General features: G+C 38.7%; 2 protein-coding genes across 3 annotated transcripts in view; one reads left to right on the forward strand and one right to left on the reverse strand.

The window, feature by feature from the left end:
- The window catches only part of LOC124304588 (zinc finger protein ush), a 124,063-nt gene extending 123,907 nt beyond the window's left edge, over positions 1 to 156 (reverse strand). Inside the window, exon 1 of one of the 2 annotated variants that reach the window (XM_046763005.1) lies at positions 11 to 156. The gene's annotated coding sequence lies outside the window, so the exon portion shown is untranslated. The remainder of the gene's footprint in view (positions 1 to 10) is intronic. The other variant, XM_046763006.1, reaches the window with a different exon arrangement.
- A 6,191-nt stretch (positions 157 to 6,347) lies between these two features.
- Positions 6,348 to 9,954, forward strand: LOC124304589 (Krueppel-like factor 10). The gene is made up of 3 exons (XM_046763007.1): positions 6,348 to 6,783; positions 6,955 to 7,227; positions 8,463 to 9,954. The coding sequence occupies exons 1-3, from the start codon at positions 6,724 to 6,726 to the stop codon at positions 9,306 to 9,308; spliced, it is 1,179 nt and encodes a 392-aa protein (XP_046618963.1). The 5' UTR covers positions 6,348 to 6,723; the 3' UTR covers positions 9,309 to 9,954.
- The last annotated feature ends 2,717 nt before the right edge of the window (positions 9,955 to 12,671 follow it).

Genomic DNA, 12,671 nt, shown 5'->3' on the forward strand with positions numbered 1-12,671 from the left:
CAAAACGTACGAATTAACGAAACAAACGATCACGTTTTACACAAGCATTTGCATAGCACGACACCGGGGACGAAGATGACATTAACAGAAGGATAAAGACTGATTAAACAAACAGTGATAAAAAATAATAACAAAACACAAAAAAAAAGACGAACCACCGCAATTGGTAATTGATACAACACAAGAAAAAAAAACGAAGTCAGCGGATTCGTATTCGAATATTGCAACACGCACACTGCTGCTCAATTTTAGCGGGGAAGATTCGTTTTTAAATTTACACACAACTGAATGTGTATTACATAAACGTCAATTCGTAATTGGTTGTAAGAAAAAGCAAAAGGTGGGGAAAAAGATCGATTAAAACGAAAACTACACGACGCAGACACGCCTCTCTCTGTACAGTTTGACGAGTCTGTAATGTAAATTGTTTTCGTTATTCTTTTATTCTTATTACTTCGCTTGGTTCTCTACTTGTTTTCGATTTTTTGATTTACGAACGACGGACAGGGAGAGACAGATGGACAAACACACGTGGAAGTAAACCTCGGAAGAGACGGCAAGGCGCGTATTGTGATACTACATACGATACTACCGCCCCCCCATGCGGACACGCGGCGCCATTGACGTTCCCTCGGCCGCTGTCAGCGGGCAACTAAACAAACTTGAAGCCAAACAAAACTCCCCCACCAATTCTGTCTCTGTATAACACCGCTCGCCGCGCGTTTACTATGAACGCGCCGCTAACGCCGGACGACTTTGTCGGACGCCGACGGACCAGCGCCGGAAAATCTCGCACGGCGCGGTGATCGAGATCCTACCGAACCTACATCCTTAACTACCGTTGGTAACGCGCTTTGGAAAGCCGTATCGCCCTTCTTAACCGATGGCAGCGGATGGATCGCGGCATTATCGGCTGCTGGTAAGGGAAGAGAGAATTCTTACAGCGTCGAAAGTGACCTAGTGCTTTCTTATTAACTGTAATACTAGACTTCAATTGAATACTTGTACGCGATACAGAGGTTGGTTGGCCAAAAATCGATATTCTTGTTAATTTTATTATAAGATATTCGTGCATTGAGCATTTATCAAATTATTGTATTCGCAAATTACGAAGATTTCTTTGAAAGTAGTCAGTTAAATATTGCCACTCACTGATCATAATCGATATCAGTGTAGTGTTGTAAAATTAAATATTCAACGATGGCAGGATTGTATCAAAATGTATTTCTATGTAAATGTAAATGTATATATGTATATAGTAATTAAAGTGTAATCGAACGAATTTACTACATTTCAAACAATTTTAAAGCAAATCACAATGAAGTATGACATGTAAGACTTTGGTTATAATTTTGGTATTTTAGAAACTTATTTTTTTTCAGAAATCAACACAGCTTATACGAATAGAATAAATTGATAAATATTCAATGTACGACTATCTTTTGAAGAAATTAATAATAAGGATTGATCTTGGTCTGCAGATTGAACTAAGGATGGCGATTTCAAGGAACCGATTCTCTAATACCAATTTTGAACATTGAATCATTCTCATATCTGGAAACAATTGTTTCACTCAATTTATGCAGGCTAAGCCACGTTTTTCAGATAGTTGGGCACCTTAAGAAACCTTTTTTTTTTGATACCCCAATGTTGCATAGAATTTGAATTTCTTGATACGTCTTCTTACTTACTTATTTTCTTAATTCGATTGTTAATGAAGAAAAACTTATTTCTGATGTATCTTTAAAATTGATAAATATGTAAATTATATTGTAATTTTGTGTTCCGTTGGGAAACAGTGAAAAATTTGAGTATTTTAATTTTTAGGCCTTTCAATAATGTATCTTTAATATAATATTGACGAATGAATATCACGTATAATTATATAACTTTTTTAAAATTGAAATTAACGATTAACCGAGACTGACTCTTAAAATATTGAGACAGCGTAAAATTGATTTTGCATATACCGTTAATCCAATTATAAGAACATTCTTTAAAAAAAAGTCCAAGTGTATTTATATCACTGCGCGAGTAATAGTATTATTGTTTTTATTTATTTTTTACATATTTTTCAAGTGGATTGAAAATAAATTCACCAAACAAATAGACTAACGGTATAGATTATATAATATTTTGAAAATTTAATTCCATATATTTCGACAAATTGTCATTTTACAGGCATCATGCTTGATGTTTCATTACTGAAACATCAACAATCTTTATTAACCGACGATGCTGTACGTAATAATATAACCGCTTTCATAATAAAATAGTATCAAGCTTTTGGAATAGCAATGGACAGTGCACACATGATTGCGATGGCACTTGAATTACTGTTTGAATAACCGTAAAAAAGACGTATATCCAAGAATTCTAAATATTGTTTGAATAACGAAAAAATTCTCACGAAAAATAAAACAAACAACGTGAGAGGAAAAAAAAATACCAGTTCGATCAGACGTAGAAAATAGCCGCGTCTGAACAGGGCGTGGACATCAAGCGCATATAAACTCTATACCCGTACGATATGTTGAAAATGTTTTACAAGTATATGAGTTTTAAGTCAAAAGAAGATTATGAAATTAAGCATGAGAGCTAAAATTTTACGGAAAGATATTAAATATTCAATTTGACAAATTTATCATTGAATAACGTAGAAGTTGGAACAAGAGTTTTGACATTTTTTCAGAAACTTTACATTCGTATGAATGAATGCAAATGATATTATACACAATTGGTTTTGAAGAGTTGATTGAATCGAGAAAAACTCTAATTGTTCAAATAAATATAACTAACCTGCAAATTCACAAGTGACTGGAGAATAATTTTGATACACATATTCAATGAAATTTGTTCGAGCGAAAATATATTGAAAAAAATATTGAATTCGATACCTAATTACTGTTATAATTTTTCGTGTATTTTTTTAAATTCATTTGTCTCAGTAGCTCTTGATCGTTGTTTAAACAACGATATGAATTATTAGCATATAGTGATGGTAATATAGCGGGATCGTAACGGTTATCGTAAATACAAGTATTCCTTGCACACTGAATTTAGCTCGCAGATGATAATCAAATGTCTCACGGTGATTCGAAGGTTAAAGAAATAAAATCAAAAGAAAAAATGTACCGCACGAGATTACCTGAAACTTTTCAAAAACGATAAGACTCAAGTTCATTAAAACGAGGCTGCGCTTGGCTGATATTTACAGTCGGCAAAGAAGAGCGTATTTGGCCAAGTGCAATAACCGACGATCGCCGTATTTTGTTACTCGTGGAGCGAATCAGTCAGTAATAGAATCAGGGGGAGAAAAGCGCGAGACGGAAATTGGCACCTGCGGCAACCGCCGCGTGGATCCAAGTATAAACTGAACGGAGCGACGAGGCAATAACAAGAACAGCTGATTTCTGTCACCTCATTTCTGGCGCATATAGACATAGTAGAGTGTCAGACACAGTTGTACGCGCGTAAACGCAAACGAAATCGAGCGTCTCTCGTGCCACTCGAAGCGGCGGTCGTATGAATAATTCTATTGATGTGGAAAAAAAAAGTAGAGAGCGACTCTCTATACGTCATCGCGTCGTCTCTGGTCACTGGACAATTATTGCGTTAACAATGTGATCGTTACAATATCAATGCTCAATTTCATGGTACAGTATGTCTCGAGGCGGATTCTCGGAATTGAACGCTGTTCCTATTATAGATGGAATATTAATACACGGCTGCTTATTTCTATACTCGCGAATTGCGACATCATCGATCTCTCACATCTTCTTGCTTCCAGCAGCTGGTATCGCTCTTTCACGAGTACATATATATATATATAATAATGCTACACATACTTGATCGTATCGACTCAATCTTATCAATGGTATTGCGAACGAGCCGTATTTTATTTGTTTGCTTTTTGTCAACGACATTTTCTAACGTCAGCTAGTCCAGATATGTGCAGGCATGGAAAACAACCTTCGGTATTCTTTACTCGTTTCTAACCACCACTTTTTTCTGTTATTTCCTTCTCTCTCATTCGATTAATCTGACCTTTGTCGAATTTGCTGTTTCATTGACCACTCTTCGATTTCAAAAATTGTGTTCTCAGACTGGAATAAATTTTTTAAAACATCTATCCTAGGAAACTTTGAGACATATTAAGCTGCCCAATGTAAAAAACGTATGTAATTTGAAAATCTACGGAAAATAAAGCCTCTTCATGAGTTCTCAGTTTTCATTCCAAAGACTTATAAGACTCTAGAAATGTACGCAAGGCGTGTAATGGACATCTATTCACGCATCTATTGTTCGGCTGAATTTTTGCTTCACTCGACATTTCAGTGGTACTACGCGCAATATTTCGAAACCAGCGTGATTAGAAAATCATGAAAGAAATTAACGGTCGAAGAAGATAATGGATATGTTAATCAATTCGGGCATAATCGATTGTTTCGCATGATGATCTCCAGCCCGTGAAGTTCGTGAATTGAAACGCCGCACACTTGTAACTCGAAACGAAATAACTTGAAAAATTTAATTCTACAAAATAAAAAAGAGAATAGTGAGAAGAATCCGCTAAACTGGACTCGATCGTTCGTTTTGCTCTGGCCTCGAGCCGTCAAATCGAAGGTTCCGTACAGTGTTCTCGTTTGAGCAGAATTTATAATTCTAATGACGTTGTTTTCTATTTTTAATTTTGTTATTTAGGATCGCTGTAAAATGTGTTCTAATAAGATGTATTATTCCGCGAGGAAAAACTGGAATAAAAATAGACCCTCATCATCACTATAAAATGGGAAAACAAAGAGAAATATAAATGAAATGAACTGCGTATAAAATACGATTACCGCGATACGTACTGTATGCACAAAAGGCATTTCACACTTTCAACACGGCACAGACGTCGGATCCAAAAAAATATCATTGAAATCTTGAATAAATTTTAGAGTGTTTGACTTCATTGATTTCGCATGTACAAACTTTTTAGAACCGGTTATTGACCGATAACGATTAAATATTTCTGTGAAATTCGAGTTTTTAGTGGCGGAAGTATCAGTTTTGGAGGATTTTGAGTAAATTAATTTCACATATACGCAAACATTTCGGATTTCTCCCGAAAATGGACATGATGTGTAAATTAGGGAGCGTCCAAGTAATTTGAAAGAAAAGTTTTCGAATATCGGCAGTTTTTAATTCTATAAGTAAACACCGAGGTTATCTTAATAATCAAATTCAAGGGGTGAATTGAAGGAGCTGTGACATTCCGCAAACAATCCAGAAGTCTTCAAATCTGTTTTCAGAGATAAACGCAATGAAATCAATCCGTATTTGTTATTTTTACCCAATATTCAAGAGATTAACAACTGAGGATTATTTATAAATATTGTCAGCCCAGCTAATTGTGGCAAGAAATCGTTCTTTGACTCGAAAATAATCTTTAAGACGTATTTTGACTGACACAGAAGTTTCGAGAAGTAATCTTGCTGTAGGTATTGGAGCTTAGATAAGACATTGTGTCTTGAGGACGTCTTAAAGTCGTTAAAGTCGTCTTAGCTTTTCGGATTGCGAACTGAAAAGTCTTGTTCACAAAAAGACGGGACTATGGATGGCTGCAAAACGTGTTAATAATATTACACTTCCACAGGCATTTCTTCGGATTTTCACACCGCCTGAATTTTAGAAGGTTCTAGGACAAGGAAAACTTGAGTGAATCGAAACCATAGACGTAAAATTACACAAACCTGGATACCCAAGAAAGTGCTATAGGTATACGAAAGTCTTATTAGGAACCTGACGCTTTTGTTGGGCGTCTTTCTGAATTTTCATACCACCTGAATTTCAGTACGTCTGCATTCTGGGAAGTTTGGACGTGGAAAACGTGAGAGAATCCAAACGACAGACGCCGAATCAAAACTTTGCTATAAATAAACGAGACACGGTGTGTGAAAACGCATTACAACCGCACGCTTGATGCGTGATCGAAACGAAAAACGGACACGGAGGTTCCTCGAGGTACCCCGAGGTGACGGAGGCTGGTCAATGGGCTCGACTTTGAGTGCATCTCTGTTCGATCCGAAGGTGGGGTCACGACTCCCATCGGTACGTTCGCGGCGGCGTGACGCTCGGGGTGCGCCATGACGTATCGACCGTACGCCACGCGGGGTGACGTCACGATCACGGCCTCAGTCAGGCCGCGAACACGTGAACAGCACGCCGGTGATCATGCGGTGACCAACTGGGAGCCGAGCGGTAATTGGCCGTTGGAGACGAGCCCCTCCTCGGGATTGGCCGATCGACCGCACGCTGCATGATCGGCGCACACACCCGACAACAACACGTCCTGGGCTGCTGCTGCTGCTGGCTGGCTGATGCCCGACGACGTGAGAAAGTCTCATTACACATCGGGACGTTCGGTAGCAAGGCGGGATTTCCATTTTCCGCTCCTTGCTGCACTTCGTCATTTTTTACAAATATTACGAGAAAAGCTCTCTGTATTTGATATTTGGTCGTTGTTACTGTTCGTCGAATGTCAATTACACAACGTACTTAACACAGAGAAAGACCAAACCGAAAGGACCAAGAACTTTTGAACACAATTCAACCCGTACATGTACATGTACACGAGTTACACTGTACGTTGCGCTGATTGTTGTTCGAACGACAATTTTTGAAAAATAAACAGAAAAGAATTACCAGAGAAGAGTGAGGCGAAATATATAAAGTAACATGGAAATCGTACCGACTCCTCTTTCGCCCCCAGCGTCACCAAGGCTCAGGCCAACGCACGTAAGTTTTACTTGATCCTAAAACCTGAAAAAGCTTGTCAATTACAAAACCGAATTTCCATACTCCCGATACTTCGCGTGTTGTGATATAACAATATCAAATTACGCGCTTTTCGTTGTATTTTGAAAATGTTCTAATGTTTCTTTTGTTTCCGTTCTTCTTTTTCAACAGGTAGAACCGATGCAATTGTCCTTCAGCGTAGCTGCGCTCCTCGGTGATAAACTATCCGCAAAAGGGTGTTGCAACAGCAGTAAAAACGCCGTCAAGAGCAACAGCAACAACAACAACAACAACAACAATGGAAACGGCATTATAAAAGCAAACTTGAACTACAGGACAGCTTCGACGCATCCTGACCTACCGCCAACACCGCAGCCATCCGATGGTGAGGATGATGAACCACCGAACAAACGACGATGTGTCGAAAAATGCGAGCTTGCCAAGGTGATTATCTTATCTGGTTTAGTGTTTATTGTATATGTATTTATATGCATCATGCTGAGGTCTACGTGTCGATTTAAGCCGCATTTTACTGCGACTTATTATCGCGATCCTTTCCCGTAATGCGGATTTCGATATTCACTCCATGAACAATACCGGGCGAATCGAGGTCGATGCAATCCAGAGCAGCGAAAGACGCAACAGCTGTCCAAACACGTTTGCGTTGGATGGTTGTATGCGGATGAAAATGCACAAAGAAATCCGGTACATGTAATAAGTGAAAAAAAAAAAATGCGTAGCGCTACCGCGTGAAAACAAAGGTTTTTTCAAAATAAAACCTAACACTGAAACCTGACTTATGCGCCGAAAATAACCGATCGAGTAACATATATTGGACTCTAACCAACGTGATTTTCTCTTGTTTGGACGCCTTATAGTCGTTGCTCAAACTGTTGAGACGTCTTTTCACCGTAAATATCCAAATTCGCACAGCGAATCATGGACAACTTCACATTTAAATCTATTTATCTGAACATATCCTCGAGACGTATTCACAATTGATTATTAATGAGACGATCCAAATTGGATACATGCGATAGAGCTATTTGAAATAAAAAATAGGTTATCTTTTCAGCACAATGTTCATACGGGCCAATTCTGAAACAAGATTTCGTACAAGGACGTTATCAGATTTGGTGCAAGTCTCTAGTTGTAGGACATATTTCGCAGTTTATGACGTCTTGATAAGACGCATTCTCATACCTCGCGACGCCATTGACATCGGAACATTAAATCTTGAAAAGCAGCCTTGAACAATTTCTGGAAGATCTTCAAGATTTTTATAACGAACGACGTCTTTTAGATAAAGCTAGCTTCAAAACTAGCATATTTTATATTGATATGGAATTCAGTTGACCGACTATACAATATTCGAAAACATTCTTCCAATAGTATTGCCCTTTGCTTTAGATAAAATCGAAGATTCCTGGAACCTGAAGGCGTATCCATATATTGATTTTAATACATCATAGTGAAACAATTTCCAGGATATTTATGCCGTAATAGTAGGCGCGAAAAATCGTTACACAACACACTGATTATAACAATTCGACCAAAGTGCACAACTGCAACTATATTTAGCCGAATCGATAGAAATCCGCGATACATTATACATACAATATCGCAACAGCTAGCTAACCCATCTCTAATCAAACCGTGACTTACGAATTGGGTTACAGTTACTTTTGGAAGGAGAAACACCGCCACCGAGTCCGGAGCCGCCTCGAGCCTCGGTGATAATGCGAGCGAACCGTGACGGCACATGCACCCCGGCGACTCTGTCGGATCTAATCTGCAGACCCGGAAGTTCAGCCGGAGCGCGGGAAGAGCGTCCGGCCGCAGCGGTGCCGCCGCGTCGGCCATCGCCTGATCCGCAGACGGAGAACGTGTTGAAGAGCCTAAAGTTCAAAATGGGCACTCGAAAAGAGGAGATATTCGTGAACAGCAAGAACACGGACCGTGACACCAGCGCCACTCAACCGAAGCTTCAACTCTTGGCGCCAAAACCCGCCCCCGTCGCAATGGTTACAGGAATCGTCGGCTCCCCGCTGGTTCTTCCCCGAGCTCCGCTCTTCTTGGTTACAGCTTCGGCTGCTGCACCGTCGGTGGCGCCACCGTCGACAACTCCGTCAGTAACCGCATCGGCCGCTCGACGCCGCGTTTGGGAGTGCGAGTACCCGGGATGCGGCAAGAACTACTTCAAGTCATCCCACCTGAAGGCCCATACCCGGACGCACACCGGCGAACGGCCCTTTCCTTGCCCACACGAGGACTGCGGAAGGCGGTTTTCCAGGAGCGACGAACTGTCCAGACACAAACGGACGCACACCGGCGAGAAAAAGTTCGTCTGTCCTGTTTGCCAGCGCCGGTTCATGCGCAGCGATCACCTCGCGAAGCACGTCAAACGGCACTCTCGAGACCGAGTTCAACCCCAGCCACAGCCTCTCAGGCTCAGCCTGCTGCCCGTTATTGCGCCCCGAGTTCAAAATCAACAGAATCTACTGCCTCCTAGATTGGCAGCGTGATCAACGCTCGCTTGATCATGATTCAACGTGTGACTGTGATTTTTACGTATAGTATAATAATACGATATTTTTAACAGATGTAAAAAAGAGAGAGTGTGAATGTATGTCTGTGTGTGATAACGTGGATGTTTGAAAGAATGAGAAAGGGAGAGTATTTATTTTTCATTAATATCGGTCGCCGTATGTGTGTTTTTCTCTATAATGCGTATAATTGATTTTGTAAAAATGTAACAGAGTTTTGTTATGTCGTAAAATATTCGTTTTTTTTATTTATTTATTATTTTTTTTTTTTTTGCATGCTGGGTACTCGGGGCGCTTTATATTGTAAAGTATGTACATAATTATTATAGATTATATGATACATATTGTGTGTGCATGATAGAAAAGAAAAGAACCACACATTGTATATTACGAGCTTACCGAATTAAGCTTCTGTCAACACAAGACTTATTACGGATAATGAAAAAAAACAAAATACAAAAAAAAAATTTGTACATGAAAACTATAATATATTATACAAATCTATATCTACGTGCAATAAGACTAATTAAATAAGACTTGCATACTTTCGTACATCATTATTATTATCATAAAGATATCTATATATATCTATATGATATATCAAATAAATACCTAAAGATATTTACTCGATTTTCCTTATTTACTTATTTATTTACGAACCTCGCCACCTTGCCGCGTCTCAATCCGATCATCTTTCGGTAGATTAGATAAAAACATCGCCTCTATGTGCATTGTGTCTGTGTACCAACATCGCGAGCTGGGGCATCATTTTATCGAAGCGAAGATAAAAAATGCTAAAATTAGGATACTATCCATCGAGTTGTTGTTATTGATACGTGCTATTGGAACTCATCCTACGCCCACTTCTCCGCTAACCTCACATACGTCTAGTAAGCTGAGGTCCCTGACACTTCGCTAAAAATTCCATCAAAAACACTTGTCTGGCCGTGAAATCGATGCTGACATTCTATCCATGGACAAACTCCAACTATGACGATTATACTCTCGGATTGCTGTTACAGCGGGTAACTTGATGGAAGGAAGTTGAACACGAGTGGTATCTTTTTTTTTTTTATCCAGGAAACCTGCTGTGAATTTCCAGACAAAAGTATCCGTTTAAATTACCTGCAAACGACTTCTTTGAGATGTTTTGGAATAAAGTAATATATGCGTTATTGACGTCTTCGAAAACAATTCTTACTACGTATGTTTTAAAACGTTACGTCTTTGTTATATTAGACATCCTTACACCATCTTTCGGCTCCTGCCTCATTTGAGAATGCTTATCAAAAGTTCACAAACGGTGAATTGACGAACTTTAGCAGATTTATATTTATTAATATTATTTTCGTCAACCCTTCGACGACTTTTGCTTTTAATGGTATTTGGAAACCCGGTTGAGAGCAAGGAAAAATTGCATCTCTAAGACATGTTGAATGCCTTAAGGGTGACGTTTGCGTCGAATTAAGGCATCAGCAAAAAATGTCCAAAGGACATCTGAACATGCCATTTTTCTTGGCTACTGTAGTGGATCTGGAAAGAGTCTGAATCGATGGAATGTGAAAAGACTATTAGTTTTCCACGCTGGTAAAGAAAAAACCATAAAGCGTGGGCACTATTTCCTATCGAGATAATTATCATAATCATCATCGTTGTCGTCGGATATGTGTAAATTATAATAATTGTGCGAACATAAACCCGGTCGATCAGCTTTTCGCTCGTCTCGTGAAACTGTGCGGCATCTTGCATCAGCCGTAGAGGAGGCACAACCTCTTTTTTGCAGTAAATTATTACCGCGCATGAGGTGTCTGTGACAGGATGGCAATGAATCGAATTACAACATTAATTGATCGAGTTGATTTCTGTTTCCAATATTCATAGATTGCTTTATAAATACGTTCACACATGCCATAGATTCCGCTCGCAAGTGCGTACAATTATAACGGCGTGTAGGTGGATAAAAAATATGTGTGGAAAAATTTAACTGTGAATAAATGGATGTATGAATATATTTACCGCATGGAGCAATGTGGGTATAAGGTATAACGTACATTGGTAATGACCCAGAGTCATCGGAAAATTACTACCGTGATTAGACTTTCGGAAGCAAATACTAGATTTATTTCAGTCAACTCATTTCGTCTTTTCGAATTATGTCGCCTGCACGTGTGCACATGTACTTATACCTATAGGTATTATATAGGTATATTGGATTCATTTGAGTTAATTCATTTGAATAAATATCGTAGCTATATCGTTCGCTCCATAACAAGATCGCTGCAACAATAATAATAATACACGTATTATGGAGGTAAGAAGTTTTGAAAGAATCCGGTTTTCACGAACTTTACATTTTGGGAGTGACATCTAATGAATGACGTCTTTTCTAAATAGAGTTTGTTGCTAATCGTAAACAGAAGTCTATCGTTGTCACAAAATCGCTGTAACTTGTAATCAAACCGCTAAAAGAAAATATTAGAACAAGCAGACTTATTTACTTAATTCGAATTAACTACAGTTAATCCTAACAAAATATTGCAATTTCAGGGAAGTTCGAAAAAAAAATTCGCTGCACTTTCTTATCACGACTCTTCAACGTTTGCTATATTTAGATCGATTTTGACCGACGAGTCTTTAATTCATTCAAATCCATTTGCCGGTGAAAAAAAATGAATTTCCAATGATAAAGACTATACGGACCAAACGGAAAATTGCAATCTGTTTAATTGTAACAATGGATTAAGTAAGATGGTGAATATAAGCAAACGCAAAAGTAATTATGTAGATCAAGATTCGCAACAGCAAAGCTCTGGCAGAGAAACTCAAATCTCATCTGAATTGAACAAAGTGTAATTAAATCTCATCATTGTGATCGCACGATGAGAGTAAATTACAGCCCGTGACTTGTTTTTTTAAATTCTCTTTTTACCAGCAACAACAGTTGTACGGAAAACTAACAGATATAAATAAATGCACCTGTCGATCAAAGGCTACGAACAACGCCTGAAGAATGCTATAAAATTCAGTACCGTATGACTAGTTGCAGGCCACACGGCGCAACTGGAATTTCATACAAGTATCACGTGATAAGGATGATACGTTTAACGTATTTATTCAATGTTGAAATATCAGGAAGCACGAGTATCTTGCGCTTTCGCAGGTGTTCGTAGACCTTTTTATTTTTAATGCGAGTCAGAACACATTCATACATCCACTGAGTGTTGATGTTTTTGATGCAACAGAACAAGCTTTTATACTAGCTTGTTCATTAAATGGTAGTTTTTAATCGCTTTTTCAAAGGCTGTTTTGTCTGCTGCTTGGCATTGCTGTTTCAACGAAGTC

The sequence above is a fragment of the Neodiprion virginianus genome, chromosome 5 (genome assembly GCF_021901495.1).
Source record: "Neodiprion virginianus isolate iyNeoVirg1 chromosome 5, iyNeoVirg1.1, whole genome shotgun sequence".
In the NCBI taxonomy this organism is placed as follows: Eukaryota; Metazoa; Arthropoda; class Insecta; order Hymenoptera; family Diprionidae; genus Neodiprion; species Neodiprion virginianus.